The following is a 27,017-nucleotide window of genomic DNA, read 5'->3' as shown; positions in this document are numbered from 1 at the left end:
CCCATCCTCACCTTCCAGAGCTTTCTTCCAGGGTTTATTTTGTGTGAAAGTCATCTAGGTTTAACCCTTCCAAAGGATATGTCAAATGAGGTTAGGGTTCCATATCTGCACAGTGGCTATACTGGCCACTGACCATGCGTGGCTACTGAGTACTTTGAATGTGGCTACTGAAACTGAGAAACTCCATTTATTTTATTTTATTTTAATAAATTTAAGTTTAAAAGCTGATAATTGATTCAGTTATTTGGAAAATTTTGTGTTTGGAGCAACTTGGGTACGTGAATATGCTTTTTCAAAGGTAAATTTTTATGAAATCTAAATACAGATCAAATATTTTCAATGAAAATTTAGAGTTGAGTGAAGGGGAAAAGAATTTAAGGTGGAACCTAAAATGGGATTAATAATCAATGCAGCAAAGTCCTAGAATGTTTATTAAGGAAATAAGTATAGGTTTTTACCATTTGACAGTAACCAAACAGAGCAAAGAGACTGAAGACCTCCCCTTCGTGAGAGGCAAAGAAGCCAGGGCCTTCCCTGTGTCCCTGCCCCGGCCGGGGCCTCGTCTTTGTTACCTTTGCCTGCCATGCACCCATCTCAGCACCTGGGCCCTCCCAGTGGTCAGTGGGAGGCAGAGGAGCTTCAGCAGCGCTTTCCTGTAGAGGCAGCCAGTGGCAGGGAATGAGTGAGAACCTGAGGAAAGCTTTCCCAGCTGCAGGGCTGGATCCTCAGGAGTCCCACATGGAGTAGCAAGGAGGGTGACATTGTTGATCCCTGGAGCCCTCTCCCTGGCTTTGTTTTGTCTGAGCCAAGAGGGCCGAGAGCCCAGGCTGTGCTGAGGAGGGAGAGGGCAGGAAAACTGTCACTGTTTTCACCTCCCCCATAACTCTCCCTTTTTATGAACAGCCATTGTGCCAGGTACAATGCTCTCTCTGTGCTCTCACAAAATCTGTCCCTAAAAGCTGTAGAGAGCTCTTTGAAAGACAGCCTCACAGCTCTGGAGTGGTTTTTGTTGGTTTCTGATGGGCAACTTTGGGACGAGGCCAAGAAGGCATCGTCTAATCCCCACTGCTCAGTCCTGAGGGCTGTCGCTGCTGTCATTTGATCAGCATCAGGCTGGTGTGCTAATGGCAAGGCCGGATGCCACCCCTGGCTCCAGGGCGGTCAGAGGTCTCATGGACGCGCACGCACGCGTGCACACACACACACACACACACACACCCCCGAGTCTCCATCTGTAACTCCGCCTAGCAAACAAGCTACAAAGACATAGGGCTTGCCATCACTACAAAAAGTTAAGACAGTAGAGAAGAGGGAAGACTTCTCAGAGTCAAGGGAGGAGGAGAGGAAAAAAGACGATCTAAAGAAACCTATGCTTCAGGAGGACATCTCATGCTGTCAAAATGAGAGTGGGAATCAGAAGGTTCTCTGTGAACTGCAAGGTGCCAGCCAGGAGAGGTTGGTGGTGGGGGCCTCCTTCTCAGTCATGGAACTAACTGGTCTCTGCTGGGCTCTTACATCGGTGGGCGGAGAATAAAGGAGTTACGTCATCTCAGAAACTGTCTTTGTCACTTGGGGGGAAGACCATGAAGGATCTTTGCAACATTCCATTATTTCTGGTCCCTGAATGCCATGATGCCAGCCCCTGCACAGATAACTTCCTGCTTTCATAGTTTGAAAATATACTTTAACTCAGCCATGGCTCCATATCTTCTTCCAAGTCAGAGAAGTTGGTAGGTCCCAATTCCAGGTTGACAGTAGGGGCACAGACCGCAAAGGTGGCAGAGATAAAATTTGGTCAGGAGAGACAAAGCTCTTCAACCATTTTGCTTCTGTTTCCTTTAAACACAAAAGCAGCTTAGGTCATCTCAGAGTTCACGTCTCCTCGAGGAGAGAGAAGGCAACAACACATTTTCAAGGAATAGCCAAATTATTTATAAAATCCGTAAAGTATGAAACATAACGACACCCCTGACAGGAGGTTGGGTCGGGCTTAATATTCTGTCCTCACACTTAGGGCTTGACAAGCATCTTCTGATTCCAGTTCTCATTCCAAAGTGAGACTCTTCCAGATCTTACGTGTCTTCTCTCTCTCTGAGGTCCATTCAGTGCGTCTGATTCAATTGTAAAGCAATTATACTCCAATAAAGAAGTTAAACAGACAAACTAACAAAACAAACAAACAAAGAGCAGGACTTGGAAAATGCCTCTACTATATTACAAAGAATATCTCTTGTTTTCTTTTTGTCTCGGACACCTTGATCTTTCCTGTTACCCCCGTCCCCCCAGCTGTAAGGTCAGACTAAAGGTGTTGTCATAGCAGAAGGAAAGCAGACAACAAGCCCTTCCCTGGGGAAGGAAACTGAGTCTCAAGAGCGGAGCCTAAGTCTGAGCGCAGAGAGAGTCCGTGTGCTGGTCTGAAAGCATGGACGAGAAACAGAATTCCCGGGACACTTGAAACCACGTTCAGGTGAAGCCCTGGATAAGAGTGTGTTCTAACCAGTAACAGCCCGCAGCGGGCGACGTGGTTTGTGCTCCCAGAATCCGGACCACTTCATGGTCTCACACTCGCGAAGCAGACAGCTCAGACTTCCTACCTCCGAGGCGAGCTCTCCCCATCCACGCTCCCACTGGGGGTGGCATGGCATCAGGATGGTGGGGTCCCCCAAGTGTCTGGGGTGCTTGTGGGTGGAACTCCAGAGAACCCTCGGGTATTTCAAGTGTCCAGGGAGCCACAGCAGGTTGTGTCCAAAGCCAAGTCCGTCCTTGGACACGCCTGGGCATGCCAGGGCCTCAGGCATGGGCCTTAGTCTCCTGCTTGATGGCCGGTTTGTAGATGACTCCTTTGTTGGCAACTTTTTTGCTGCTGGAACAGCAAGGGCACATGAGTGTTGTTAGTCAAACTGGAAAGAGAGGCAAGAGCAGCCCAACTCAGCTATGGAATGAGGCAAGTCAGATTCCTCTCTTGGAGACCTTTCTCCAGTTCTGTTGGTCTTGGGAGGAAACGCCCCCCAATAAAGCATTAACCAAAAGGGAACCTGTTCATTTTTCAACTGTTCTCTTTTAACGCTTGACGATACTAGACCTGCATTTTGACGAAGGTCTTATTACCACCCTGCTTCAAATCTCTGATTCCTACAGGGTTTCTGACAACCTCTTTTTTTCATACCAGGAAAAATAAATTAGGTTTTAGGAAAAACTAAACATGACAATAAAAACACAAGCAAAGGGCATCAATGTGAGTAAGAAATCAAAAAATTTCCCTCAGTTTTCTTCTGGGTTCAGAGAAGAAAAACCGGATGTCAAGATCTTAGAAAGAAGACAGCCTTGGTGCTTGTGTGTAGGTAAATGGGACCTCCCTTTCAAATCAAGAGGCTCATCCAAGGTCTTAGCAGTGGCAGCAAAGCTGGCAGACACACCTCCAGCTCTGAGCGCAATGACTCTTGAACCACCAGCATCCAGTGTCTCACTGGATCAATGGTGTTTGGGAAATGGCACTTCTAGGATAAGTGTTGGTACAGGTGACAGGGCCCTTCGTTCTGCAGGCTGCCTTCCCAAACAGATCAATCCTCATGGACACAAAGCCACCCACTCCCATCTTGGGCCCAAACCAACTCACCTCTTCATCCTTCTGAAAAGCCAAATGGATGCTGCCAGGACAATACAGATGCCCAGAACGCCAGCCAGGGCCACAGAAAGGGCGATGCCTGTTGAGGGATAGTGCACACTCATTACAATCCTCCCTTCCCCTTCATCTCATCCCCATAGCACATGTGTGCACAGTCAAGTGACAGCTGCAGAATCATCCACAGAAAGGTGTAATTTCCCCATCTCTGTTCTTAGGTTCTGGTCTTTGGCCTAGCAGGATTGGCTGGAGTACTCACAGGGGGCCATTGGCAAATTGTAGCGATTCTCCAGCAGGGTTTCTCAAACTTGCACCAGCATCATCTGAAGAGCTTGTGTCTAATGTAGACATTTTTGAGCCCAACCCTCAGAGACTCTGATTCAATCTGGAGTTAGGCCCAGGAATCTGCATTTTAACCAAACACCTCTAGCTGATGCTGATATATGTGGTCCATGAACCACACTTTGAGAAACTCTGGGCTACAGAATAAGAACTTATTCCATTTTTGCTTGCTGGATTTAAGGCCCCTTGAGATGCCTCTTTATCAGCTTTGGCCCCAAGTTCCATTACACAGTCCTAAGCAGTCCAAAACAACCAGGGCCCATTGCCAAGGTCAACTGGCTGGTCACCCAACCTCCATACTGGGCTTAGGCCTAGTTTTTAGGCAATGGCTTCCCATCCTGGCAAACAGAAGGTCTTGGATAGGCTCTTTGAATGTACACATGCTATAAAGTGATTAGGTCGTTCATCAGGGGAGCATTTGATTGGCCGCTCATCTTTAAATCAGAGAGTGACTTGAGGGTAAGACACACAGTGAGGAGGGGGTCAGGAGTCAGAGTGATAGCACGGAGAAGCAGAGAGGGTGGGCTTGAAGAATCACAGGCCCAGATCACACCGAGAATCACAGTGATCACCCAGCTGCAGCATGCACGGCCGGTTGGCCACATACCCAGACTCAGTCCTGTGTACGTAGGGTCTGGCCCTTCAAAGGGGAGAGGAAAAGACTGGAAATTAACCGAGTCAAACCCTGGCAGATTTGACCAGTGTGTTGAGCAAAGCTCTACCTTTTGTTTGGGTGGAGGTACAGGGCTGATGCAGCCCTTCTGGGGATGTTCACTCTTGGCTCAGGTGCCTGATGGGGTAAAGGGAATTGCCCACCCAGGGAATTCACACCGTGATCCCTCCCTCTGATGCTCCTTTAATCACAACAGTCTCTTTGCACAGCTAAGACTTCAGTTTTTGATACAATATGGCCAACTTGGAAGGTGAGGAAGGGTGAGAATCAGAGTCTACCTTGGTGAGCTGTCATCTGCTTCTCTGGCACCTACCTCTCTTCCTCAGCAAGGAAGCTGCCAGGTTCTAGCTGGCTGGGGCCAGCAGAGCTTGGTTGGAACCTGTCACCAGCCTTCTACACCCATCCCCATCCAGTAATGTTGTCATGGTTTGGTTCTATCTATCTATCTATCTATCTATCTATCTATCTATCTATCTATCTATCTATCTATTTATTTATTTATTTATTTATTTAATTTATTTATTTATTTATTTTTATTTATATATTTTTTTGGTTCTATTTTTGCTGTGGCCCCACTGGACCACACTGGAGAAGCCCCTTCACCATACCAGCTTATCTTCCCTGCTACATGGAAACAGAGGAGCGTGGCTTCTTCAGCAAGTTATTGTTGGAGATGGATGGGGTGAGTTAGTGGGGTCCTCAGTGGGGCTAAAATAGTGCCCAGTGATCTAAGGTGAAATCCCGTGGTCAGCCTGCTAGGAACCTCTCTGGGGAGGGCCCTGAGTGAGTCTGTCCTCTCGAGTAACACAGAGGCGCCCAGTCACAAAGCCCCCAGGTTACCCCAGCTGCTTCCAGGTTCTCAGAGCTACTCCTCATTCTTCCAGTCAGATTCTCCATCTAAAGAAAGTCTCTGCTTACACACACCCGCCTGTCTGGTGGTTTTCTGATCTCAGTAGAAACTTCTAGCTTGTGGCGGGGGGGGAGGGGATGGGGGGGTTCCAGTTCACACTGGAAGCCAGAGTTGTGCAGATGGTGGCCACCCAGCCAGACACTCAGGAGAGCCTGTGCCCATAGAGCCCACCATGGCGACGGAGACCCTGGGAGAGCCCCGATCAAGTGTGAGATGCAGGCCGAGGGCCAGGGACCACCTCCCCTTGGGGCACTTGATACCCTGGGGAACCAGACCTGAGACTGCAGGGTGAGGTTTTGCTCACCCCCTTCTCCTGCCATCTGGCCCCAGTCTGGCTGATTCCCCTGGGGCCATCAGCCCCGAGTTATTTCCCTACTGTCTTCCTCCACAGTCTAATATTGAGCCAGTAGCCTCCCTGGTCCACGGCTGGGCCCTAGTTGTCCCTGGTCTGGCTTCCCGGGTGGCCCCAGACTGTTGAAAGGATAAGCAGGGCAGGTATGGATAGGAGCCGTCCACAAAGGGCAGGGTGGCCTGTTCTCTTGGCTGTTGCCGGCCACCACTGGTAGCCCGCGGCCTCCCAGGTGGCAGAGAGCGTGGCTCCCCTCGCCTGATTCCCTGCCCTGAACACAGGGACCAGTCTGTGGCTTGGGGAGATTCTCAGGACGTGAGTCTCCCCCTGGGGAAAGCATCAAGTGTTTGTACAGCACATGCTCTGTTCCCTGCATGGCCTGTGGCCTCTGCACACTATAATTTGTTTTTTTTATTTTTAAGGTACCTAGAGGTAACCAAGGCCTCTAGGATCTTAAAAACAACAACCACTGAAAAAAAACCCAACTAGTCGTGATTTCTTTTCCAAGCCTTTTTGATGAAATACACTTTTGTTTTTTGTTCCTAAAGCTCCACATGCTTGTGGTACTAAACTAGTTCTCGCCACGTAAGACTATTACTAGTAAGCCTAACCACTTGGCGGAGCTGTCCAAACTGGACGGTTTCTAAAGTCGTCGCTTTCACAGTCACCTCAAACATCCTCAGAGCCACACAGGCCCCCAGACAACTGACAGCCCCGCTCTGGGGCTGGAGGAGGTACCCTCAGGCCATGGTCTTAGGGAGCAGAGTGAAGGCTTGGAAGCAAGGCCCCAGGCATGAGACTTTTCTCATGCGCACGTGGCGCAGCTGGGTGGCTGATCTGGAGGGAGAGTCTGGCTTTCCTGTGTCACTGAGCAGTGTCCTTGGCTGTATTAGGCCCTATAAACAACAGCCTAATTTAATCCAGGGCGCTAATGTGGGTTCCTTGCTCCTGGATGACGACTTCTTAGGGCCTAAGTTGCCTCTCCTTGGAAACAATGAAACAAGACCAAGCAGGTATGAAGACAAGGAAGTCCCCAGAGACTGGGACAGATGCTTTACAGCCAAGTGTTTGATGCAGCAAAAAACAAAGCAGCTTGACTGAGCAAGCGAATAGCATAAGCCCCTTGGGAAGAGGAATGGCAGCGAGGGCGGCGCCTCGTGGGAATTCTACCCGCCAGGAAGCCCGGGGCAGAAAGATGACGTTGAGATGCTATCTCCTGCCAGGTGAGACAGCACCAAGCATCAAGGAGCAGAGCTCCTCTGCTGAGCTGGATAAAGCGCAGGGCTTGGGTCCCACTGGAGGCAGATGCCAGAGCATCTGCTAACTAAACGGAGAGGGGAGGTCACAAAAGGCAACAGGAGAACTGTTGGGGCGACTAGAGAACTAGTGCCCAGAGAGAGAAGCCGAAGCCTGCATCCCCGCAGCGCCTCTGGGATGTTGCAGAGAACAGGCATCAAAGATGGTGCAGGGAGGGGCAAAGATTCACTTGCAGATTAAACACAGAAATGGTTTCTGAATGGCAAATGAGACAAGGATTCCCACTGAAGAACAGTGGGACAGACAGGAGAAACAAGACAGGCTGGTTGACAGAGACGGCACGGGGTGAGAACGCAACGAAGGGGCTCCTGAGCTGGCAGGTACGAGGGTACGTGCCATTACAGACGTGGGACAGCTGCCTGCTCTCCATACAAGGCTCCGGTACGAGTCAGGGTGAGCAGAAGTAGGACAGTACGCCACACAGAAGGAAATCACACAGATAGAGAAGAACCCCAGTACCACGTGCCTCACCCGGGAAGGTACAGACCCCCGAGAAGATCAGCGAGCTGCTCGCCACGGGGCACTGCTACCTGTCTGGCTGGCTCAGGTGCTGCGTCTTCCACAGGCATCTTCTTGGACCGAGGGATGCTGGTTAACTGCGTCTGAGGTCTTCTGAAGCCTCAGGTGCACACACACAAAAGTCCAGCGGGAGGACCAAGCAGCTCATTTACACAGCTTGCCGTTCCTGAAACAAGTCTAGCATTTTCTAGGTCTATTTGCAATTCTGTTTATTCAAACAGAGTTTTGAATAAAAGGAATACAATCCTTTTCCTTTCAGTGTATTATTTTAAAGTATGGACTGTTTTAGTAGGTGACATGTTCCACAGTGATTAGATACGTATACATATAGGTGTATGTCTTTAGCAGTCTCCAGTCTTACAAAAGAGGCAGGGAGAGTTTTGGTTTAGCAGGGATTTGAGAGTTTAAATATATAAAATCCAGTTTCAGATGGTAAAACTCTAGTTATCATGCTTAATACAAGTCATAGACTCAAGTAACTGAAATGCTGGTCCTCTCTTTGGATGATGCTTTTGTAAGAAAAGCAAGGAAGACGCCCTCCGTAACCACAGAGCATAACTATCTTAAGAGGACATATTTTACTGGAGTTTTTCTTAACACTGTGGAACCCGTTGAAGAAATAATTTCTACAAATAAGTCTGCCCAAAAGATGCCGCCAGATTACATGTGGGAACTGGTTTTCTATGACCGTGCTAGGGCCTGAGGGCTTTGCCTTCCAGATTGCAGGAATGCAGGCCCAGAAGAGAGAGCCGTGCTGCTCTGAGGGGGCCTAAGCCCTGGGACAGTGGGCGAGGGTTACTATGCAGCACTGGGTGCTTCATGCTCTCCGTTCCCTTTGCGGGTCAGGCTGTTTGTGCTGCAGGAATGACAGGTGGTGGGACCGGGGCTCTTACCCCTGTCAGGCCAGATGACAGAAGGCCTGACGGCATCCCTCAGCAACCCCCTCCCAGACCTTCAACACTTGACAGCTACGTTCTGATCTTTACGTTTTCCTCAACAAATAGATTGATTTGAATGCTGTTGGCAAATTGATAACAAAGCAAAATAAGACTTAATAAAACTAAAACTTGACAACTGGTCAGGCTTCTGTTTAGATCGTTCTGCAGAGAAGACACTGGTGGGGAGAGGGGAAGGGAGATGGGTCGGCTCCATTCCTTCAGACTTGTGATGAGCACCAGGCACGGTGCCAGGCACAAAAGGCTAGTAAGACGCCCACAGCCCCTGCTTTAAGGGGCTCGTGGTGTGTGGGTAATAGAGGCATATTTTTTCTTTTTCTTTTTCTGCGTGGTAATACATCATTGCCCTGTGGTGTGCTAAAAACTATAACACAGATGAACAAGTTCAGCTGCACTGAAGCAGGAGACTGTAAGTCACCCCCGGGGGGATGGGGAAGACTTTGGCAGGATATGGTTGGAGTTGGGTCTTGAAAAGTTTTCCTGGTGGAAGAGGCGAGGGGCATCCCAGACAAAGGGACTCGTGTGTGCAAAAGTCAATAGCATGCACACATGAAAGCACCTGCCATGTTGAAGGAGGCCCCCCAGGGCAGGATGGGAGCAGGGGAGACATGCTGGAAGGATCAGCTGGTGCTGATGAGCAGAACCGCGAAGGGTGGTCCCAGGTTTCCGCCTGACCCCTTCTCCCGCTGTCTGGGCCAGAGGCTTATTGCTGGGAGCAAGAGAACATCCCTGGTGGGGCTTTCTGTTCCCCGCAGTGGCTAACGTGGGGCGTGCTCAGTAACACGCGGTGTGTTGAACTGCATTAGGTGTGACTAGGACTCCACTTCTTAGCACATTTGACGATCATTCCTGACTATTCAGACCCTGTAGCCGGGGTAGGGGATTTTAAGGGGAACGCCTCTGGTCTTTCATTTGGATCCTTTGGAAGAATTAATCTTTTTCCATCTAGTAGAGTTTATTTATAAATAGGGACTTTTAGAAAGTTGACAAGGTCAGTAACCACAAAGCATACATTCTAGTCTCAAAAAATTAGATCATTAGCCATCTTAGCTTTGTAAGGTTTTTTTCTCTCTCTTTTTTAAACATTTTATGAAACTACCCAGGTCCCTCAGGGTCAAGCAGATTCTAATCGGGCTACTCCGCAGCTCTGCTGAGGGGGAAAGCCCTACCCCTCGACTGCCCAGCGTTCTTGCCTAAGTGTCGCCTCTGCTGGCTCCAGGCTCTAGGCATGTGACATGCACTTGCTCAGAGCAAGCGCACTGAAGACACGATTATAGAAACTTTTTGGCTTCCTCTTGTCCTTCAAGTTTTCCTTGCCCTGACATGTTGAAAATAGAACTTGATAACATTAGCATTTGGGTTTTATTGGTCTGGCTTTATTACCCTTTGCCATCTGGAGCCAGTGTTGGTGTCTTTGGCTGGGAAGAGGTCAACTTTGGGGAACCAAGAATCGGGCCCCTGAACTATATAGATGTGCCTCTACTGTCTTTCTCCTTCCTCACATCGGGCAGCTGACTCCTACGAGATCTGGACTGCTCCCAGGATGTGTTCCTCCTCTCCAAGACCCCACCTGGAGGACGTGAGTCTTGTTTCCTCTCTTCAGCTCAAGACTTCCATTTGTGCCACTTGGAAGAGGCACTTTTTAAGAGCTGAAAAAAAGTGCCTGGCGTGACTTTCATCTCTTCACAAGAAGAGGGCATTTTTTTTTAAAATTAATTAATTAATTAATTAATTATTTTTGGCTGTGTTGGGTCTTTGTTTCTGTGCAAGGGCTTTCTCTAGTTGCGGCAAGGGGGGGCCACTCTTCATCGCGGTGCATGGGCCTCTCACTGTCGCGGCCTCTCTTGTTGCGGAGCACAGGCTCCAGACGTGCAGGCTTAGTAGTCGTGGCTCACGGGCCTAGTTGCTCCACAGCATGTGGGATCTTCCCAGACCAGGGCTCGAACCCATGTCCCCTGCATTGGCAGGCAGATTCTCAACCACTGCGCCACCAGGGAAGCCCAAGGAGAGGGCATTTTAACCAAAGGCAACAAGAAACAACATATACAAGAGAAAAAAAAAAATCATACGAAAGGGAAGGAACAGAATGATGAGGGGATTCTGAAGAAAGTTGCTACCTCAGAGGCATCTGGACCCCTGGTGAAGGAATTGGTATGCTTCTTTGAAGGGTGAATAGTTCTCTCTCATCTACTTCTCTTAGCCTTGGCCCTCCCCAATTATACAAGAAGAGTACTTACTCAAATCCTAAAGGAAGATGGGAAACAGGGATAGAATAGAATGAAGACCAGGGCATGTGATATAAAACCCTAGAATCCTGTGATAGGAGTGGGAAAAAAAAGTTCTGGGCCTAGGAAAGTCATTGTACAATCCGTAGGGCATCAGTTCTCAATCAGGGGCAACTTTGCCCCTCCTCCCCCAGAGACACTTGACAATGTCTAGAGATGTTTTGGCTGTCACAAGGGGGGGATGCTGCTGGCATCTAGAGGGTAGAGTTCAAGGACGCTGCTAAACATCCTGCAGTGCAAAGGGCAGCCCTCACAGTGAGAATTATCCAGCTCCAAGTGTCAGCATTGACGTGCTGATGCCAAGGCTGAGAAACCCTGCCCTAGGGCCGTCATAGACTCTACACCTCTTAAGGACAGAAACCAAGCTCTGTGTTCCTTTTCTAGCACAGTTGAAGAAAATACAGGGTCCAGTTAAGTGATTCAGTCCCAGTTGTCCTCAATTTTTAGGAGGGGCCATTGTTTATAGATTCAGTTTTCAGACCAAGAAACTGGTGAAAAGAGGAAAATGACCTTAACTAGTGACATCTGGAGAGGAGAACACAAAAGATAAATTCTTGGACGGTTCTTGATTAAGTAACTGACAGAGAAGGACGTAATTCTGACCATATGTGTGGGTCAGTTCAGAAGGGCATGTTTCTAAAGCTTTCTGGCAAGGGCCTTGAAATTCAGTCTTCATGTGGTCCACTAAGCTTAGCAGGTGATCGTTATAATCTCACACACTATGAAAGGAACAACAGAACAAGGTGCCCCATGTGAGACGAGGAGAGCTGATTCTCTGACAAGTGGGTTAATGGTCATCCTTAAATATGAACCCTTGGCCCAGCTTGGCCACAAGTGATATGAGAAAGTGAACTTAGCGATTTGAAGAGTGTGGGCCCCTCACCCCTTTCCCCGGACCCCCAGCTTCCAGCTGTCTTGATGTAGATACCGAGCAAGTCAAGATGTTAACTGTCCATCTGGGGAGTTATGGTTACGGATTTAAAAGGAAGAACTGATCTTCCATAGCTCAGGAAGAAACCAAACTATTAAACTTCATTCCGTATAGATCTCGGATGCCTGTGCAAGCTTCAAGGAGATGAAACAAAAGGCAGTTCTGAAGATACTTTCTTGTCTAACGGGCCCTGCTACATTAGACCATCAGCTGCTTGTGGCTCAGATGTGGGTTATACCCACTTTCTAAAACCTTACAAAGGAGCATCCCTGGACCTTGGTGGTGCTAGTGGTGCCAGGAATCACCTGGCAAGGCCAAAGATGGACCTTGATGCCAAGAAAGCCCGTAAGAAGTTAGAAGGTTTGATCTCATGAAAAGGGCCCTATCATGTATCTTAGGAGAAGGGGTAGGTAGTTCTTCAGGGCAGAGAGGCCCCCAGACCATCCTCTCTTCCCCATCTGTGGGAGACTCCCAGACTTAATGAGGGTTCTGGTCCATGCGCCTGGAGGCCCTGGCTCGTGCTTCTCTACCAAGGCTCAGGGAAGTCAAGGTCAGTGGAGGGAGACCTCAGTAAACCCACACACAGTAGCTCCTCATGCATCTGGTTCCCTTGGCAGCCAGAGTGCTCTTAACCCATCTCCTAAGGGTATCAGTGACAGTGCCCAAGAGCAGGGCACCCGATTTCATACAAAACAGGCATCTCGGCACCACACTCGCCACACACTGCATCTCCTCACCTTGTCGGAAGGAGACGTACACCAGCCTCTCATCAAATTTCTGGACCTGCCGGAAGTTGTTGATCATCTCTCTAGGGGACGGGTCATCCACCCGTGTGCAGTACAGGGCTGTCTCCAAATCCACCAGCTGCGGGGGAAGAGCAGAAACACCCGCCATGGGCAGAGTGACGCCCCCTTGCCTGACCTCGAGGGAGAGGACCACCAGATCTCACCTCCGAGGCCTGGCGGGAGACCCTTGAGAAAGCAGTGGGGAAGCCAGAAGCTGCCCCTCCCCTGCGGGTGTCTGAGTGATGGGGTTCGGGTGAGCCCGTGTGTCTTCCCACTGTCTTCCCACCTCCCAGGGCTGCCGGAAGGGTTCGTGCTGTCAGCTCCTGATTGAGCCTGAAATCTGCCCTGCAGCGAGGGAAACCTGGGGTGGTGAGGGGCTCCTCAGCCTCCCACGGAGACTGCATTCCTCTCCTGAGCCTCATTAAGAACCCAGCTCTGAATCAGAGGGGCCTGGGGCTTAGTCTGATGGTCCCGTCAAAAGGAACAAAAAGAGGGAGGCAAGAGTCTCACAGGTCATCTGACTTCTAGTTCCATGGTATTTTCATACACCCACATAGATCATATAACTGTTTCCAAGGCAGTTTCTGGGTTAGGACATATTACTGCCTTTCTGATCATTTTATCTCTTGATTCATCCTGTCTTTATTCCTGTCAGCTTACTTGCTGCCATTTATCGAGGCTACTCAGATCAGTAGCTCATAGTAGAAAGGAAGGAACAGCAGTGGGAGCTGTGCTGGCTCATGAAGCGGGTGGGGGCCATGAGCCAGTGTGCAGCGGCCCCCTGGCCCCGTCTCCTGGGCAGCCATGCTTCCTCCTGATGAAATTCAGCTGCAGAGTAGAGACACCGACAGTGACCTGGAACTCAGCTCTACCTTTGGGTCTTAGCTCTGTCACTAACCAGCTGGTGATCCCCAAGTTTCCTCAACTCTAACCCTTGCTTTCATCACCTAAGAAATGAGAGGGTTAGAGATGATTCCTAAGGACTCTGTCCCCCAGTTTTACACTAGACTGTGAGCTTCTTGAGGGCAGAGATCCTCACTTCCTCATTGCTGTAATCCCCATCCCCCCGGGCTTGTTAAACAGTCTAACCTGATCCTATCTTTATTCTGTCCCTGTAAAGGAGCCATGCTCTTTCCTGCCTGGGAGGTAGACACTATCCACTGAGGGATATATTAGGAAACGCAGCTTAACAGCTCTTATTTAAAGAACTGTGGAGACAGATTCATTTTCCCCACTTGACTTGATAGCTCCACTTTTGAAGCTCAGCCTGTAATTTCTGAAGTGCTTCCAAGCCCCTGTGATATTTGGAGAGGTTTTGAATAGCTGCCCATGAAACTCTTAAGTGAGGAAATCAAGTCGTTGATTATGATATGGGTGGTGGTAGGGTCCGAGGTGCCACGTGCTCTCTGACAAGGAAGAGCACGACAGTTACCTGCTGCTGGGAAATTTGCACAGGGTTCCGGAAAACCGTCCAGAGCACGGTCGGGTAGCAAGGAGGTGTGGTCAGGGACCCTCGGTAGCGGTAGTACTCCTCAGGCCTCTTCGGCAGCAGCTCTTCAATGCTGAAACCCGGAATGGACACTTCTTGGCCTGGAGAGACATGTTGGGGGATGATGTCACCTTGCTCCCCAAGGCAGAGGTGCAGCTGAGCATATGACAGACTAGGAAGGTGAACTAGCTCCATTCTGAGCCATTTGATCCTAGGACTTGGTCACAGACAGTACCCGGCCCCCTGCATGTGTTCTTCTTCAGATCACACAAGGGTGAATACACTCTTCTCCAACAGAGGGTGAATAAGCATCCAAGGACCTCTCACCTTTGTACTTTACATCTTTAAGGTGATTGAAGATCTTGTCATATGATGGATTGAAGGAGCCCATCTGCAATAGAGATAGGGCAGGTTGAACAGGGACAGAATTCAATAGGCTGAGCTCGGCTTGACAATTGTGAACGGAAGGGCTCTGCTGAGGGTGTGTAATCACCACTGCTGAGATCCTCCCCAAAGGATCCACTTTACTAGGACAGTTATGATGCATCACTAGGCTGTTAGGGGGTTGGCGGAATGGTCCTGCCCTCTTGCATCTCAGGACATCCTATTTCCAGCTCAAGGCACTGGGGCTGGGGTGTCCCAGAGCAATAGGTATAGCTTGTGCTCCTGATTATCTGGCTGTGAGCTTGAAGGCCACAAATAGCATGTTCTCTAACCAGAACTTAAGGGAGTTTGAGTTCATGCAAGCCAAATCAGGCAAGTAAGCATGTTGAGAAACGACATACGTGCTGTCTCCTTAGGGGGAAAAATGCAAGCAAATCAGGAGATGTTCCCATTTTCTGGGATTAAGGAAAGAACTTATGCTGGGGTTCTTATAAAGGATGGAGCTTGGATACTGGAAATTGTATCAGGCATCTGATGGGGCAGCAGTGAATGATTCCCCCACCCACGACAGGTCCTATCCAACTTGGCAATTCCTTGATTATGCAATAGGGCTGGGGACTAGGACTCATTTTTCCAGTGTCACCTAGGACATGCCCATTTCTGCTGTCCAGCCACAGAAAGTGCTGCCTCCAGGCCAAGAGAGCAGGAACCCTATGGGGAAATACCCCCTGTTTTAGAGTCAAGACACAGCCGAAACGGACCAGACAGGTGTGCATGGAACCACATGCCAAGTCTGATGTCATCCTGACTTCAAATTTCACGTAAAATGCCTCTCAACATCTCTTACCTCTATGAGAACAGCTAGGACCGCGAGGCCTTCTGGCTTGTCTTTGGCGATGCTGGCACTGGGGTACAGGTCCGAGTTATAATAGACCATATGCAGCTGCAGTGGGAGAGGGGAGATGAGTTGCTATCCATCAGGGGATAGGGACCCATGGGAAGCTTTCACTTTTGCAGGAGACTGGAATCCAATGGGAGGGACAGACCATCCCCATCCCCAGCTAGATTCGGCCTCTCAGACCCTTGCCTCTTGGCCACCCCAGTGTTCCCTTTTCTCTCAGTCCTTTAGACTGCAAACTCCACCAGGCCAGTGTGTCCATCTTATTCACTCATGGTATCCCAGTGTCTGACATGGTGCTTGAAAAGTACTAGGTACACAATAGATATTGAATGAATGAACGAACAATTGAATGAATGAACGAACAATGAATGAATGAACAAATTGGTTTTTATACTAGCAGTGAAAAAGCTTGGATACTTTGGAGCACTTCTCCCTTCTGATTTTTCCTACTTATTCTGGAGCCTGGGGCAAAATGGTCACATGCGGCTTGCGCAGCCTCAGCCCGGCCACTCTGCATTTGATCTGGGGGCCGGGGCAGTAAACCTCCAACTGTAACTTAATCATACTTGTACCCAGAGCAGGACATGCATTTATCTCTCAGGTGGAGACAATCACAACATGACTTTTATAAAGGTTTTATCAACTATATTTTAAGAGACCGTGAAACAAAAATGCTACTCCATGAATGTAGACTCCAAAATACCATTCTAAACTCATTTTTTTTCAAAGCAGAAATTACTTATCATTATTAAAGTGAGGAAAAGAGAAGTTTTTGAGAAATCTTGGGTTTAAAAGGTCTAGGTAAACTCTGATGAGTGATGTTGATAATGAGGGAGGCTATGCACGTGTGAGGGCAAAGGGTATATGGGAAATCTCTGTATCTTCCTCTGCATTTTGCTGTGAACCTAAAATGCTCTAAAAAAAAAAAAAAAAGTCTTAAAAAAATTTTAAAAAAACAGTCTAGGTAAGCATTAAGACATTGTTATGACAAGCTCTGACAATGTTTAACTTGATTTTTTTTTCTTAATCAAGCAAAAAAAATGTTTATTTGGATCAAAGAATGCGATTTGGGGCACACAGATTTGGGTAGCTTCCCAAACAGTGTCCTGCTAGGGAGTAAAAGGGGCTTTTAAAGGCAAAGAAGGGAGGTTTGCATTACAAAGAATTTTGTAATTTTCAAGTTGGAGGCAGAAGCTAGTCTTGGCTAAACATGGTTGAATACTAAGGCTGTTACTAGAGGGAGGGAAAAGTTCGTTAATGTGACAAGTTTCAGGTGTTCTTGCAGAGTCCTTGGAGTATTTGTGGTTTGGCCCAGTTCAGAAGTTCCTGGTTCCCGCTGGTGAGGACATGCATAAGGTTCACCTCCTTAATGGCCTCCCAGCTCCATTTTAAAACCCCTTGATGTAAGTGACTCCATTTTATTTCACAGTCCTTTCTCCTAATTCTCTTGGAATCTGTCATCCTCCCCCTACATGACAAGGTTAAGTCTGTGATCTGAGACTCCCCACCAATTGGTTAGTAAACATGTCCATTTTCAGCTGCATTGGTGTTTATTTCAATTGTCATTTTCTTTGTTGTCTCTTCTCTCCAGGTGTGGCTTTTGCCTCAATATTAAAACAATTCCAGCCTTCAGGAAACAGGTGGATAGATATTTGTAGAGTGAAAGTGTTCCTAAAAATCTCAGATAATCCCTCGTTTCCTGCCAGAGGCTGCTCTAGCCCGTTCTAAAGGGTTATAGCTGGACCTCTTGGCAGTTGGCAAAAGGGGAATAGTTTGTATTGCTTGTCATCAACTTTATACAGGAAATGAAGTTTGTCTTAGGTCTACCAGCAAGCCTGCTCTGGTCTTTGTCTATTCTCTCTTGCCTTATGTGATGTGTTGAAATATATCCACAAATTCTTTGACTCGTTCTTCAGAAAGTAGAGCCTAATTCCTCTCCCCTCAGGTGTGGCATTGACTAAATGTCTTGCTTCTAATAAATCATGTAAGGTGGAAGTGATAACATATGACTTCTGAGACCACATCATAAAAGGCATTGTGGCTTTCGCCTTGCTCACACTTGGATCACTCACTGTGGAGAAAGCCAGCTGTCATGTCATAAGGGCACCCAAGCAACTCTATGAACAGGTCCACGCAGTAAGGGACTGAGGCCTCCTGCCAATAGCCAGCATCAACTTGTCCACGATATGAGCCATTTTGGAAGCAGATCCTTCAGCCCCAGTCAAGCTTTCAGATGACTGTAGCCCAGCCAATACCATGACTGCAGTCTCATGAGAGACTCTAAACCAGAGCCAGTCCCCTAAGTTGCTCCCAAGTTTTTTACCCACAGAAACTGCAAGATAATAAATGTTTGTTGTCTTAAACTGCTAATTTTTAGGGTAATTTGTTATGTAGCAATAGATACCTAACACACTTTCCTTGGTTGAACCCCTATCTGGGCATCTTCACATCTTCACTTACTCCTAAATAACTCCTTCTCACACTGATTCACTCAAGGCTCCTAAGAACATATCTGTTTTTTTCCCATCACCTTTGAATACCTCATATTTAAGGTAATATTTGTATCACAAACTCCCTTATGTCATGCGTTGGATTGATTTTTATATGATCAATGTTATATTTTCTTCAGGTATTAAAGCTTTAAACAATAAAGCATGTTGTTGGAAATCTTTATCATTCTTCACAGAAAAATTCCTGTAATTTTTGGGTAGTTTAAATATATTATGTCTATTCTACATTCTCCTTCTGGACATTAAGAGCTTATAGACATGACTTCATTCTGATAAAGCCCCTTAGACATGCAGGAGTCTCATCCTCCTACTTTGTTTAACCTGATGTTTAATCCTAAAGGTGGTATCACCTGTCCTCCAAAAAACTATATTATATATGATCACATGTATTTTAGTTGATTCTTTGCCTCTTGAGACTATGACACACTGAGATTTTACCTCTCTTCTTTTTCTTCGTTAATCTCTTTTCCCGTCTTATGTGATTATAAATAGAATTCAAGCATAGGTTAATGAATACAGCTCAATGTTCCCCACTTTTCAATTGGCCCTTTCTAATTAAAAGAAAATTATATCAAATTATTTCTTCTTTTTAATGGTCCTCTATTAAGGATTTCTTAGGGGCTCCTACTTTACCATCTTTCCCCCCCAAAGGATGTAGCCTCCACACTGCCCCACACCATCTTGTCCTGGCATTGCTTTGGGAAATAGTGCAGAACTCTATGTGGCTAAAACCCTGAAGGTCCTAGATCCTTATTTCTTTTTATTTATTTATTTATTTATTTATTGTCTATTTTTGGCTGCATTGGGTCTTCATTGCTGCTCACAGGCTTTCTCTAGTTGCAGCGAGCGGGGGCTACTCTTTGTTGAGGTGTGCGGGCTTCTCATTGCGGTGGCTTCTCTTGTTGCGGAACACGGGCTCTAGGCGTGTGGGCTTCACTAGTTGTGACACACGGGCTCAGTAGTTGTGGCTCACGGGCTTAGCTGCTCCGCGGCATATGGGATCTTCTCAGACCAGGGATCAAACCGGTGTCCCCTGCATTGGCAGGCAGATTCTTAACCACTGTGCCACCAGGGAAGTCCCGATCCTTATTTCTTTTTACAGCTGACCTTTGAGCTTGTGTTCTGTTTTAGCACTTTTCTCAGTTGTTCAGATGAAATCAAGAGGAGGTGAAGACTAATACAAACAGAAGGGAATTCCCTGCTGAGAGGATTAAGAGAGTCTTCTTATATAGACTCAAGCCAGAAGAACTGCTACACTTTCAAGGACCCTCCATAGAGAATCTGCCACTTTAGGGTCACCTTGATGTTTTTTCTCTATTATTGACATTTATGGTCCATCTTCACCAGGCTCTTGGTCTGATGATGTGGCTTAATAGCAGAAAATACAATAACTATTTTTAAATGCCCAAACCCTCTCAGCCTACACCCTAACTCCTTTACTCCCTGTGGGAAAATAGAAGCCTCCTTATTGCAGTTAGGCTGAAAGAAATTGCAGTCCTGGAGGTTCAGAGAGGGGCCTGGTCTGAAATATGTGCACCTCCAGTAGGGCCATCCATTGGGCCAGAATTATAGCTCCCCCACCTCTCGTAACTCGACCTCTAATTAGCCTAAGACATTAAGCAGTTTGGCATTTAAGAACAGAGGAGAATGGTCATGTCATTGTTTACCATGGGCTCCATTAGCTGATCAGTAGCGTTTATCCCTATGTATTTACTGCCCTTTAAACATTCAGAACCACACCCCCAAGTGCAATCCCACGGGAGCTCTGAAATGGAGCACCTCCCCCAGCCTCCACTGAACACTTGTAGTGCAGGAAAAAAGCTCTGCTCCTCTTCCTGTTTTCTTTGGTATTTGGGGTAGCACCTCAGAGCAACGTAACACAACACTGTGATGACGCCCAAGCTATCCTCAGTGAGTCTCTGATTGCCACAATGCCCTACGCGTTATAATGCCAGTCATCCCTTGATTTGTGGCCAAATAGAAGAGTGACCCTGGACCCGGGTCCCCAAGCTCCAAGCACAACCCATGCCCAGGGAAAGGAAAGATGGGATGGGAAAAACTTATGCAAGCAGCATGGCATATGAAGAAAACTGAAAAGTTGGGGGAGCATTTCGCCTAGTATGATTTGGCAGTGGGATGGATCAGCCACACAAGCTGGTGGGATCTTAATCTGTGCAAACAGAAGGGCGATGTCTAGAACAGGGGCATGTGTGTCCCACTGTGCCCCCCTGGGAGCACTCACTGCCTTCTGAGCAGCATCACTCAGTAAAAGACATGGAAACATGGCAACATATGTATATGTGTAACTGATTCACTTTGTTGTGAAGCAGAAGCTAGCACACCATTGTAAAGCAATTATACTTCAATAAAGATGTTTAAAAAAAAAAAAGACATGGAAACAAACTCAGCAAGTTCAGGAGAGGAAGGGAAGCGGGACACCACAGATGAGCTGCAGCGTGGCCGGAGTGGCTATACCTCCCTGTGCTGTCAGCAGGGCTGGGGTGGGTGTGTAGAGCGGGACGGCACCCTCCACCTCACCCGCTATGCTCTGATCTTATCTGCACACCAGCCAAGTGGAAGGGTGCCAGACCACCCACCGCCGGGAATCCTCTGCCAGCCGGGCCGCCCCACTCACCTCGGCAGCAAAGTGCTTCCCACCGACAGTGTGCTCCGAGCCGTGAGGTTCATTCTGGTCTCCCCAGTGCAGGTGCAGCTGCGAGGCATTGTAGCGGGCCCCAAGGCCCTGGATGTGCATGTCCTCGGGCAGTTTCAGCTTCACTGCAGGGAAAGGAGGGGCAGTCTTCAGAGCCCTGGCCAGCTGAGTGCTGCCTGCGAGCAGGTAGGCATCACCTGCCCGGGGCCCAGACAGGGGCGGGTGGATACAGTGAGGTGGGGACCAGAGAGATGCAGCCTGTAGGTCAGAAACCTGGGCTCTTTCTCTGAGAATGTCCCCCTTTCACTAAAGCTATTCCAGTGGCACAAGCACCTTCTTGGTTCCCCTTGGAAAATGATGGCAGGAGCTAATTGAGACCGATGGATGAACGTTTGTTTATATATCCATGTATTACACACTTGGCTATGAAGATAGAACCTGTCATGAAGTATCTGCCAAGCTGTAGAATTATATAACAACAACAACAATAATAATCGCTGTTTATTAAGCACCTCTCTATTCTGGATATTAACATACATAATCTCTAGTCTTTACAGTACCCATCAATATGCCCATTTTCCAGATGAAACCTCAAGGAGTTTAAAATTCTTATCCAGAGTCTCATGACTCATAAGTAGTCAAGCCACGATTCAAATTCGGGTTGGTCTGACTCCAAAGACTGGGCAAGCCCCCCAGTAAACTGCGTGGCCCCTTGAGTTGTTCATGGTGCCCCAGAATTCACTCCCGCACCATATCCAATAGGCCAAGGGGCTCAGGCCTGTCCCCTCTCCCATCCCAAGAGATGTGCCGCTTCTGAGAGGTACCACCCCGGCAGAACCACCCGAGCCCAGGACCTGCAGCATCCCCTGGAGAGAGTGGTCCAAGCATCCCTCAAGGCTCCCCTTTGACCTCCTTCCTGGGTGCCTCAGTAGAACCCACCCTACCTCCTGCCCCGGCAGACAGAAGAGGCCAGGGGGCTGAGGAAAGCTCAGACACCCCTTCAGGTCTTGGAGGTCGCTCCCTCACCTGAATGGCCATTGTTGGTCAGGACAAATTGCTGGTCGGCAGACTCACTGTAGCCTTGGAAGCCGAGGGGCACAAGGCTGGCGTTGTACTGGAGGATGTCATTGTGCAGGTCTATTGGGGACTGCATCAGGCCCCCACATGATGGGTAGCTCTTGGACCAGCTCTTCTCCCCTTCGGGACCTGGAAGGAGAGATTCAGGTCCATGACTTGATCCGTTTTCCACTAAAGTTTTTTCCTCACCTTCTAATTCTGTGTGCAATACAATTACTCCTTTTCTATTCTTTTCTTAATCCCCAGAGGTATACTCTTAAGGCCCAGAGACCCCAGCCTATAGACTCAGGTCATGCAAATGCCTCCAGACCATTTGCTTTTGAAGTGATGTGGGGAAAGAGGGACCAGAGCAGTCCCATGGCAGGGACTCTGCATTCTTCTGTCCATTGTTCATATTTCGACCCGATGCACATCCATTCCACATGAAGACCTTGTGACTCTCAGCAATTTAGCATCTGTGTATTGAACACCTACTATGAGCAGGAATTGCTCTGGGTCTTGGGGCTGCCCAAGCTTACATTCTAGTGGGGAAGAATTTTTTTTTTAATTTTATAATTTTTTTGTGTTTTTAGAAGCTAAGGACATTTTGTTGTTGTTGTTCAAGTTCAGTTTAAAACCTATGGCTCTCTTTCCTTTGGTACTTTTTAAAAATTGAAATATAGTTGCTGTACAATATTATATGTTACAGGTGTACAATATAGTGATTCACAATTTTTAAAGGTTATACTCCACATAGAGTTATTTTAAAATGTGGAATATATTCCCCATGTTGTACAATATATCCTTGTAGCTTATTTTATACCTAATAGTTTGTACCTCTTACTCCCCTACCCCTATATTGCCCCTCCACCCTTCCCTCTCCTAGTGGGGAAGAATTTATTTAATCCACTGGGATGTCCCACGTTGGAAAAATTGGAGTCTGTCTCCAACTCCAGGTAGGTCTTTGAGGTTGGTGATTTACAGGTATGATCTTCCTGATAGGAAACCCTTGAGGACATTGAATACCCACATCTAGAGCAAGTAAAAACCCCCAACCTGATAGGGAAGCTTGGAAAATATCAAGTAATTATAAGCCCGGAATCACGGAGCTAAATGCAGTGTTTACGCTGGGGAAAAGTATGACAATATTACAAACTAATTATTACAATATAATTGACAAACTAGCAGTGAGGAGGAGCAGACTTATCAAATAAACCCTCCAGGGCTCAGGCTTCTTGCTAACTACCAGGTAATAGTCCTTCCCCTGGAAATGAAAATAAACAATCCAATCCCATGTTCAGGTACACTTTCTTACTCCCACAGGGAAAAGTCTTTCAAGGATGTAAGGCTGTGTTTAAAAATTATCTCCCATGGTAATTAAGTGGATTTTCAAGCTGAGGTTTCTCCAGAAAAGCAAATAATTGGCAGGTCACAGCTCGTTAGAGTAGAACCATGGTGCCCTGTGGGCTCTCTAGGAGTTGGGAACCAAGGTTTGCCACCTGGAGTTCATTCATCAGTATTTCAGCACACGGAAGGGTGTCACCTAGAGCAGAAGGGGAAGGAACACCACGTCTTCTGGGCACCCTTGCCATAGACCACAGCACCATTTCACAGGAATGCGTGTGTGTACACCGGCCTCACAGAATCCCCATCCCCTACACCTTGTTCTCTAACTAGGGGACCTCACCTGAGAGTAGGGAGAGTCAGAAGCAAAACTTGGTGCCCACATTCATTTGAAATGCTATGAGGAGTTGGTCCTAGGTCTGGATACACACAGGCGAACCCTCTAATATTTCAGGCTGTCAACCTTCGGGTATACCTTTTCAGAAATGTTGGAGCTGGAAGGGATTTCAGACTCTCCAGCCCAACCCCTCACTGGACACCAGTTTTCCCAACTCTCACATGTCAAGAGTTTCCACTGAACTGTATTGTTTTTCTTTCCACGGCCTCAAAGCCCTGGACTCAAGGCAACTAAACTACACCAAGATGGTGACTGGCGGAGAGGCAGGCTGGAGGACACCAAGGCGGTCACTCCAGGGGGCAGACTGGATTAGGGCAGTTACTCAGCTGAGGGCAAAACCGAATTCCTTAGAGACCACAGGGTTCAGAGATGAAGCAGTCAAGAGGTATCATGCCAACCATGAGGGTCAGGAAGCAGCGCAGCTCCCAGGTGGCAACCCTTCCGGAGTGAGGCTGCCAGCCTTTTCTCTGCTCACAACAGCATCTGGGCCCACAGCCAGGGTGGCAGAAGCTGCCAGACAGGCATGAATGGAAAAACTCAGGAAGTGAAGAGGCGTGGCAAAGAGATCTCCCCTTGAACACATAGCTAAAGGGAACTGAGTAAGAAGAACTTTCTTTTCCCAGAGCCAGAGCTCCCCTGAAGGTTTCATGAAGAGGGGACTGGGCCATCCCATTTCATCTCTGTGAACCCATGTCGTGCTTAGGATCACATGCATAGCAGGCACTGAGTAAACATCTTCCCCAAAGAATGAAAGACCCCCAAAGAACAGAGAGCTTGGGGAAAGGTTATGAGGAGGAATTTTTCTTTTGCCCTAAATACTTTCTTGGAAGTTGGCCAAATTAGGTATTTGGGAGCAGAAAAGCCTAAGGATATAAAAGGCAACAGAGTCAGTGGTGGCAAAACCTTCCTAGGAAAGAGAAGCAGCTGTATTGGACCCGGAGACTCCAGAGTACCAGATTCCGGCACCAGCTGTCCCCCGCCTCCACCTCCGTGAGTGACCTCAAGCCGGTCACATTCCCTGCCTTAGTCTCCTTTGCCCTTTGTACAAATGGGAGGGGTGGACACTATGTTCTGGAAGGTCCCTTCTGACTCTCAAGCTCTGAGATTTATTAAGATCACTAGGACTAAGCACCTTCACCTCTGTATCAGGCCGGTTGGAACGGGTTGGAGAGAATTGCTCATCCAAAGGCAGCTCCTGGGCATGCGACGAGGTGCCCAGTGGGAAGCAGCTGTGGGAACGAGGGCACAGGGCGCTGCTGCTCCTGGGGCTGGCGGGAGAGTGGGCAGTGCTGCCGGTTTGGGCTGCTGACCACTGGGAGCACTCGTCCTGAGTGCCCATCACAGGCCCTTTGGGCAGCAGGATCTAGGAAGCCTTTTCTATTCCTCCTCCTCCTCCTCCTCCTCCTCATTATGATGATGGTGATGACGATGATGATGATGGTAGTAGTTTTGGTCCTTACACCTCTACAACTCTATGGGGTCAACAAGGCAAGAATTGCCCCATTCTGTAGACGAAAAACTGAGATGAAGTGACTTGCCCAAAGACAGACTTTGGCTTAGTAACAGAGTTACCTTGCCTGGGTCACAGGACCCCCGTGCCTTCTATTTCATTATTTATCCAGGAGATTTCGTGCATGCTCGTATCCTCCTTCTCCCATGATCTCCTTGAAGGCAAGGACCATGTCTCATTCACCCCTGCCTTGTCCACAATGCCTGGCATAGAGCAGGCCCTTACATGTTTACTGAGCTGGATTCTCCTGCTAATTTTGTGCTTGTTCCTCTCAAGGGAAGCATGCACCTATATTAAACCTCCTAGTTTCTCTCTATTCCCCCACATAATTTTCTTTTTCCTATAAAAAGTAAAGAAAAATGATGTTACTTGCTCAGGTTCAAAATTTACCTTCCTAGCTTTCTAGTGTACCTGCATGAGGTTTTGTTCTCTTTGGGGCCACTGATTGAAAAAGAAATCCGGTTGCTGGCCGGTAGCCTGGGAGACGATCTGCTGAGTATGGGGTTTCATTGCAGTTCACGGGACCCTCCGCCAGCGTGTGATGGCTGTGTCCCCTTCTTACATGGCTAGAGACATTGTCAGAGCAGCCTCTGATCTCTGTGGCTTGTGAGTGAGAGAGAGAGGTGCCATGTGGCTGGGCACCAGAACACCCAGTATCAGACACGTAGGCAGCAGGCTCCCTTCTGCCCTGCAGCCTCTGTGTGAGCAACGTGTGACTCATTGCTGCTCTAACACTGCCCTTTCTTTCGCTGGCAGCTGCGGCCCAGGCTGTAATTTTTCAGCTTGTTCTCAGCTTTCACACTCATGCCAAGCGCTCTGCTGCCAGAAAACCTCTCCTGGGACTGACTCTTCCAAAAGAAGCATTTATTTCCAGCTACCGTCAAAATGTGACTTTTCTCTCGGGTTGTGACTTTGCCTCTTCCGTGGATTAGATTCCTCCCATGATCATGATAAAGGAGATCATGTGTATCTCCCAGTTTGTTTTTCCAACTAAAATCAAGGCATTATTTCTTTCCAGTTCATGAATTTTTCTGTTTGAGGCAAAACAGAAGTGGACCAAATTTCTGTTTTGAATTGTAACAAGAGATTAACGTGGCATGGCTCAAAATGCCTCTCATGCTTTCCAGCTGGGCATTATTGAGGCCCAGAGTACAAGACTTGCATTACCCAAGGACCAGGATTTCTTTCAGGGAAAATGTCAAATGCTTGCAACCGTAGAGAGAGGAGCAAAATGAACCCCACATCCCCGAGCTTCAACAACTAACAATCCACAGCCTATCCGCCTTCATCTCTACCACACCCGCTCTCCCCTATCCCTGGATAATTTTGAAACAAATCCAAATGTATTTCATCTGTGCATATTTCAGTATGTCTCTAAAACATAAGGGCTCTTAGAACGAAAGCACAATACCATTACCACACTTAAAAAGTTAACAATTCCTTAATATTATTAAATCCAGTCAGAATTCAGAATTTTCCAATTATCACATATCTTTTTAAAACATTTCTTTTTACAAACAATAAATGCTGGAGAGGGTGTGGAGAAAAGGGAACCCTCTTGCACTGTTGGTGGGAATGTAAATTGATACAGCCACTATGGAGAACAGTATGGAGGTTCCTTAAAAAACTAAAAATAGAACTACCATACGACCCAGCAATCCCACTACTGGGCATATACCCTGAGAAAACCATAATTCAAAAAGAGTCATGTACCAAAATGTTCATTGCAGCTCTATTTACAATAGCCAGGACATGGAAGCAACCTAAGTGTCCATCGACAGATGAATGGCTAAAGAAGATGTGGCACATATATACAATGGAATATTACTCAGCCATAAAAAGGAACGAAATTGAGTTATTTGTAGTGAGGTGGATGGACCTAGAGTCTGTCATACAGAGTGAAGTAAGTCAGAAAGAGAAAAACAAATACCGTATGCTAACACATATTTATGGAATCTAAAAAAAGAAAAAAAAATGGTCAGAAGAACCTAGGGGCAAGATGGGAATAAAAATGCAGACCTACTACAGAATGGACTTGAGGATACGGGGAGGGGGAAGGGTAAGCTGGGACAAAGTGAGAGAGT

At 47.6% G+C, this 27,017-nt stretch overlaps 2 protein-coding genes across 4 annotated transcripts in view; one reads left to right on the top strand and one right to left on the bottom strand.

The window, feature by feature from the left end:
• Window positions 1-27,017, top strand: part of APH1B (aph-1 homolog B, gamma-secretase subunit) — a 267,402-nt gene that overhangs the window by 55,083 nt on the left and 185,302 nt on the right. The window lies entirely within an intron of this gene.
• The window catches only part of CA12 (carbonic anhydrase 12), a 59,122-nt gene continuing 34,013 nt past the window's right edge, over window positions 1,909-27,017 (bottom strand). The window contains exons 3-11 of one of the 2 annotated variants that reach the window (XM_061180219.1): window positions 21,653-21,832; window positions 20,609-20,751; window positions 15,410-15,505; window positions 14,506-14,569; window positions 14,122-14,279; window positions 12,642-12,768; window positions 4,572-4,604; window positions 3,617-3,704; window positions 1,909-2,860 (exon numbers count right to left, since the gene is read on the bottom strand). In XM_061180219.1, coding sequence (XP_061036202.1) covers window positions 2,791-2,860; window positions 3,617-3,704; window positions 4,572-4,604; window positions 12,642-12,768; window positions 14,122-14,279; window positions 14,506-14,569; window positions 15,410-15,505; window positions 20,609-20,751; window positions 21,653-21,832 — 959 coding nt within the window. In that variant the 3' untranslated portion in view covers window positions 1,909-2,790. Of the gene's footprint in view, window positions 2,864-3,616; window positions 3,705-4,571; window positions 4,605-12,641; window positions 12,769-14,121; window positions 14,280-14,505; window positions 14,570-15,409; window positions 15,506-20,608; window positions 20,752-21,652; window positions 21,833-27,017 lie in introns of both variants that reach the window. The other variant, XM_061180218.1, reaches the window with a different exon arrangement.

This window comes from Eubalaena glacialis, chromosome 2 (assembly GCF_028564815.1).
Source record: "Eubalaena glacialis isolate mEubGla1 chromosome 2, mEubGla1.1.hap2.+ XY, whole genome shotgun sequence".
NCBI lineage: Eukaryota > Metazoa > Chordata > Mammalia > Artiodactyla > Balaenidae > Eubalaena > Eubalaena glacialis.
The sequence above is the reverse complement of the archived record's forward strand: the minus strand, read 5'-3'. Positions and strand labels throughout refer to the sequence as shown.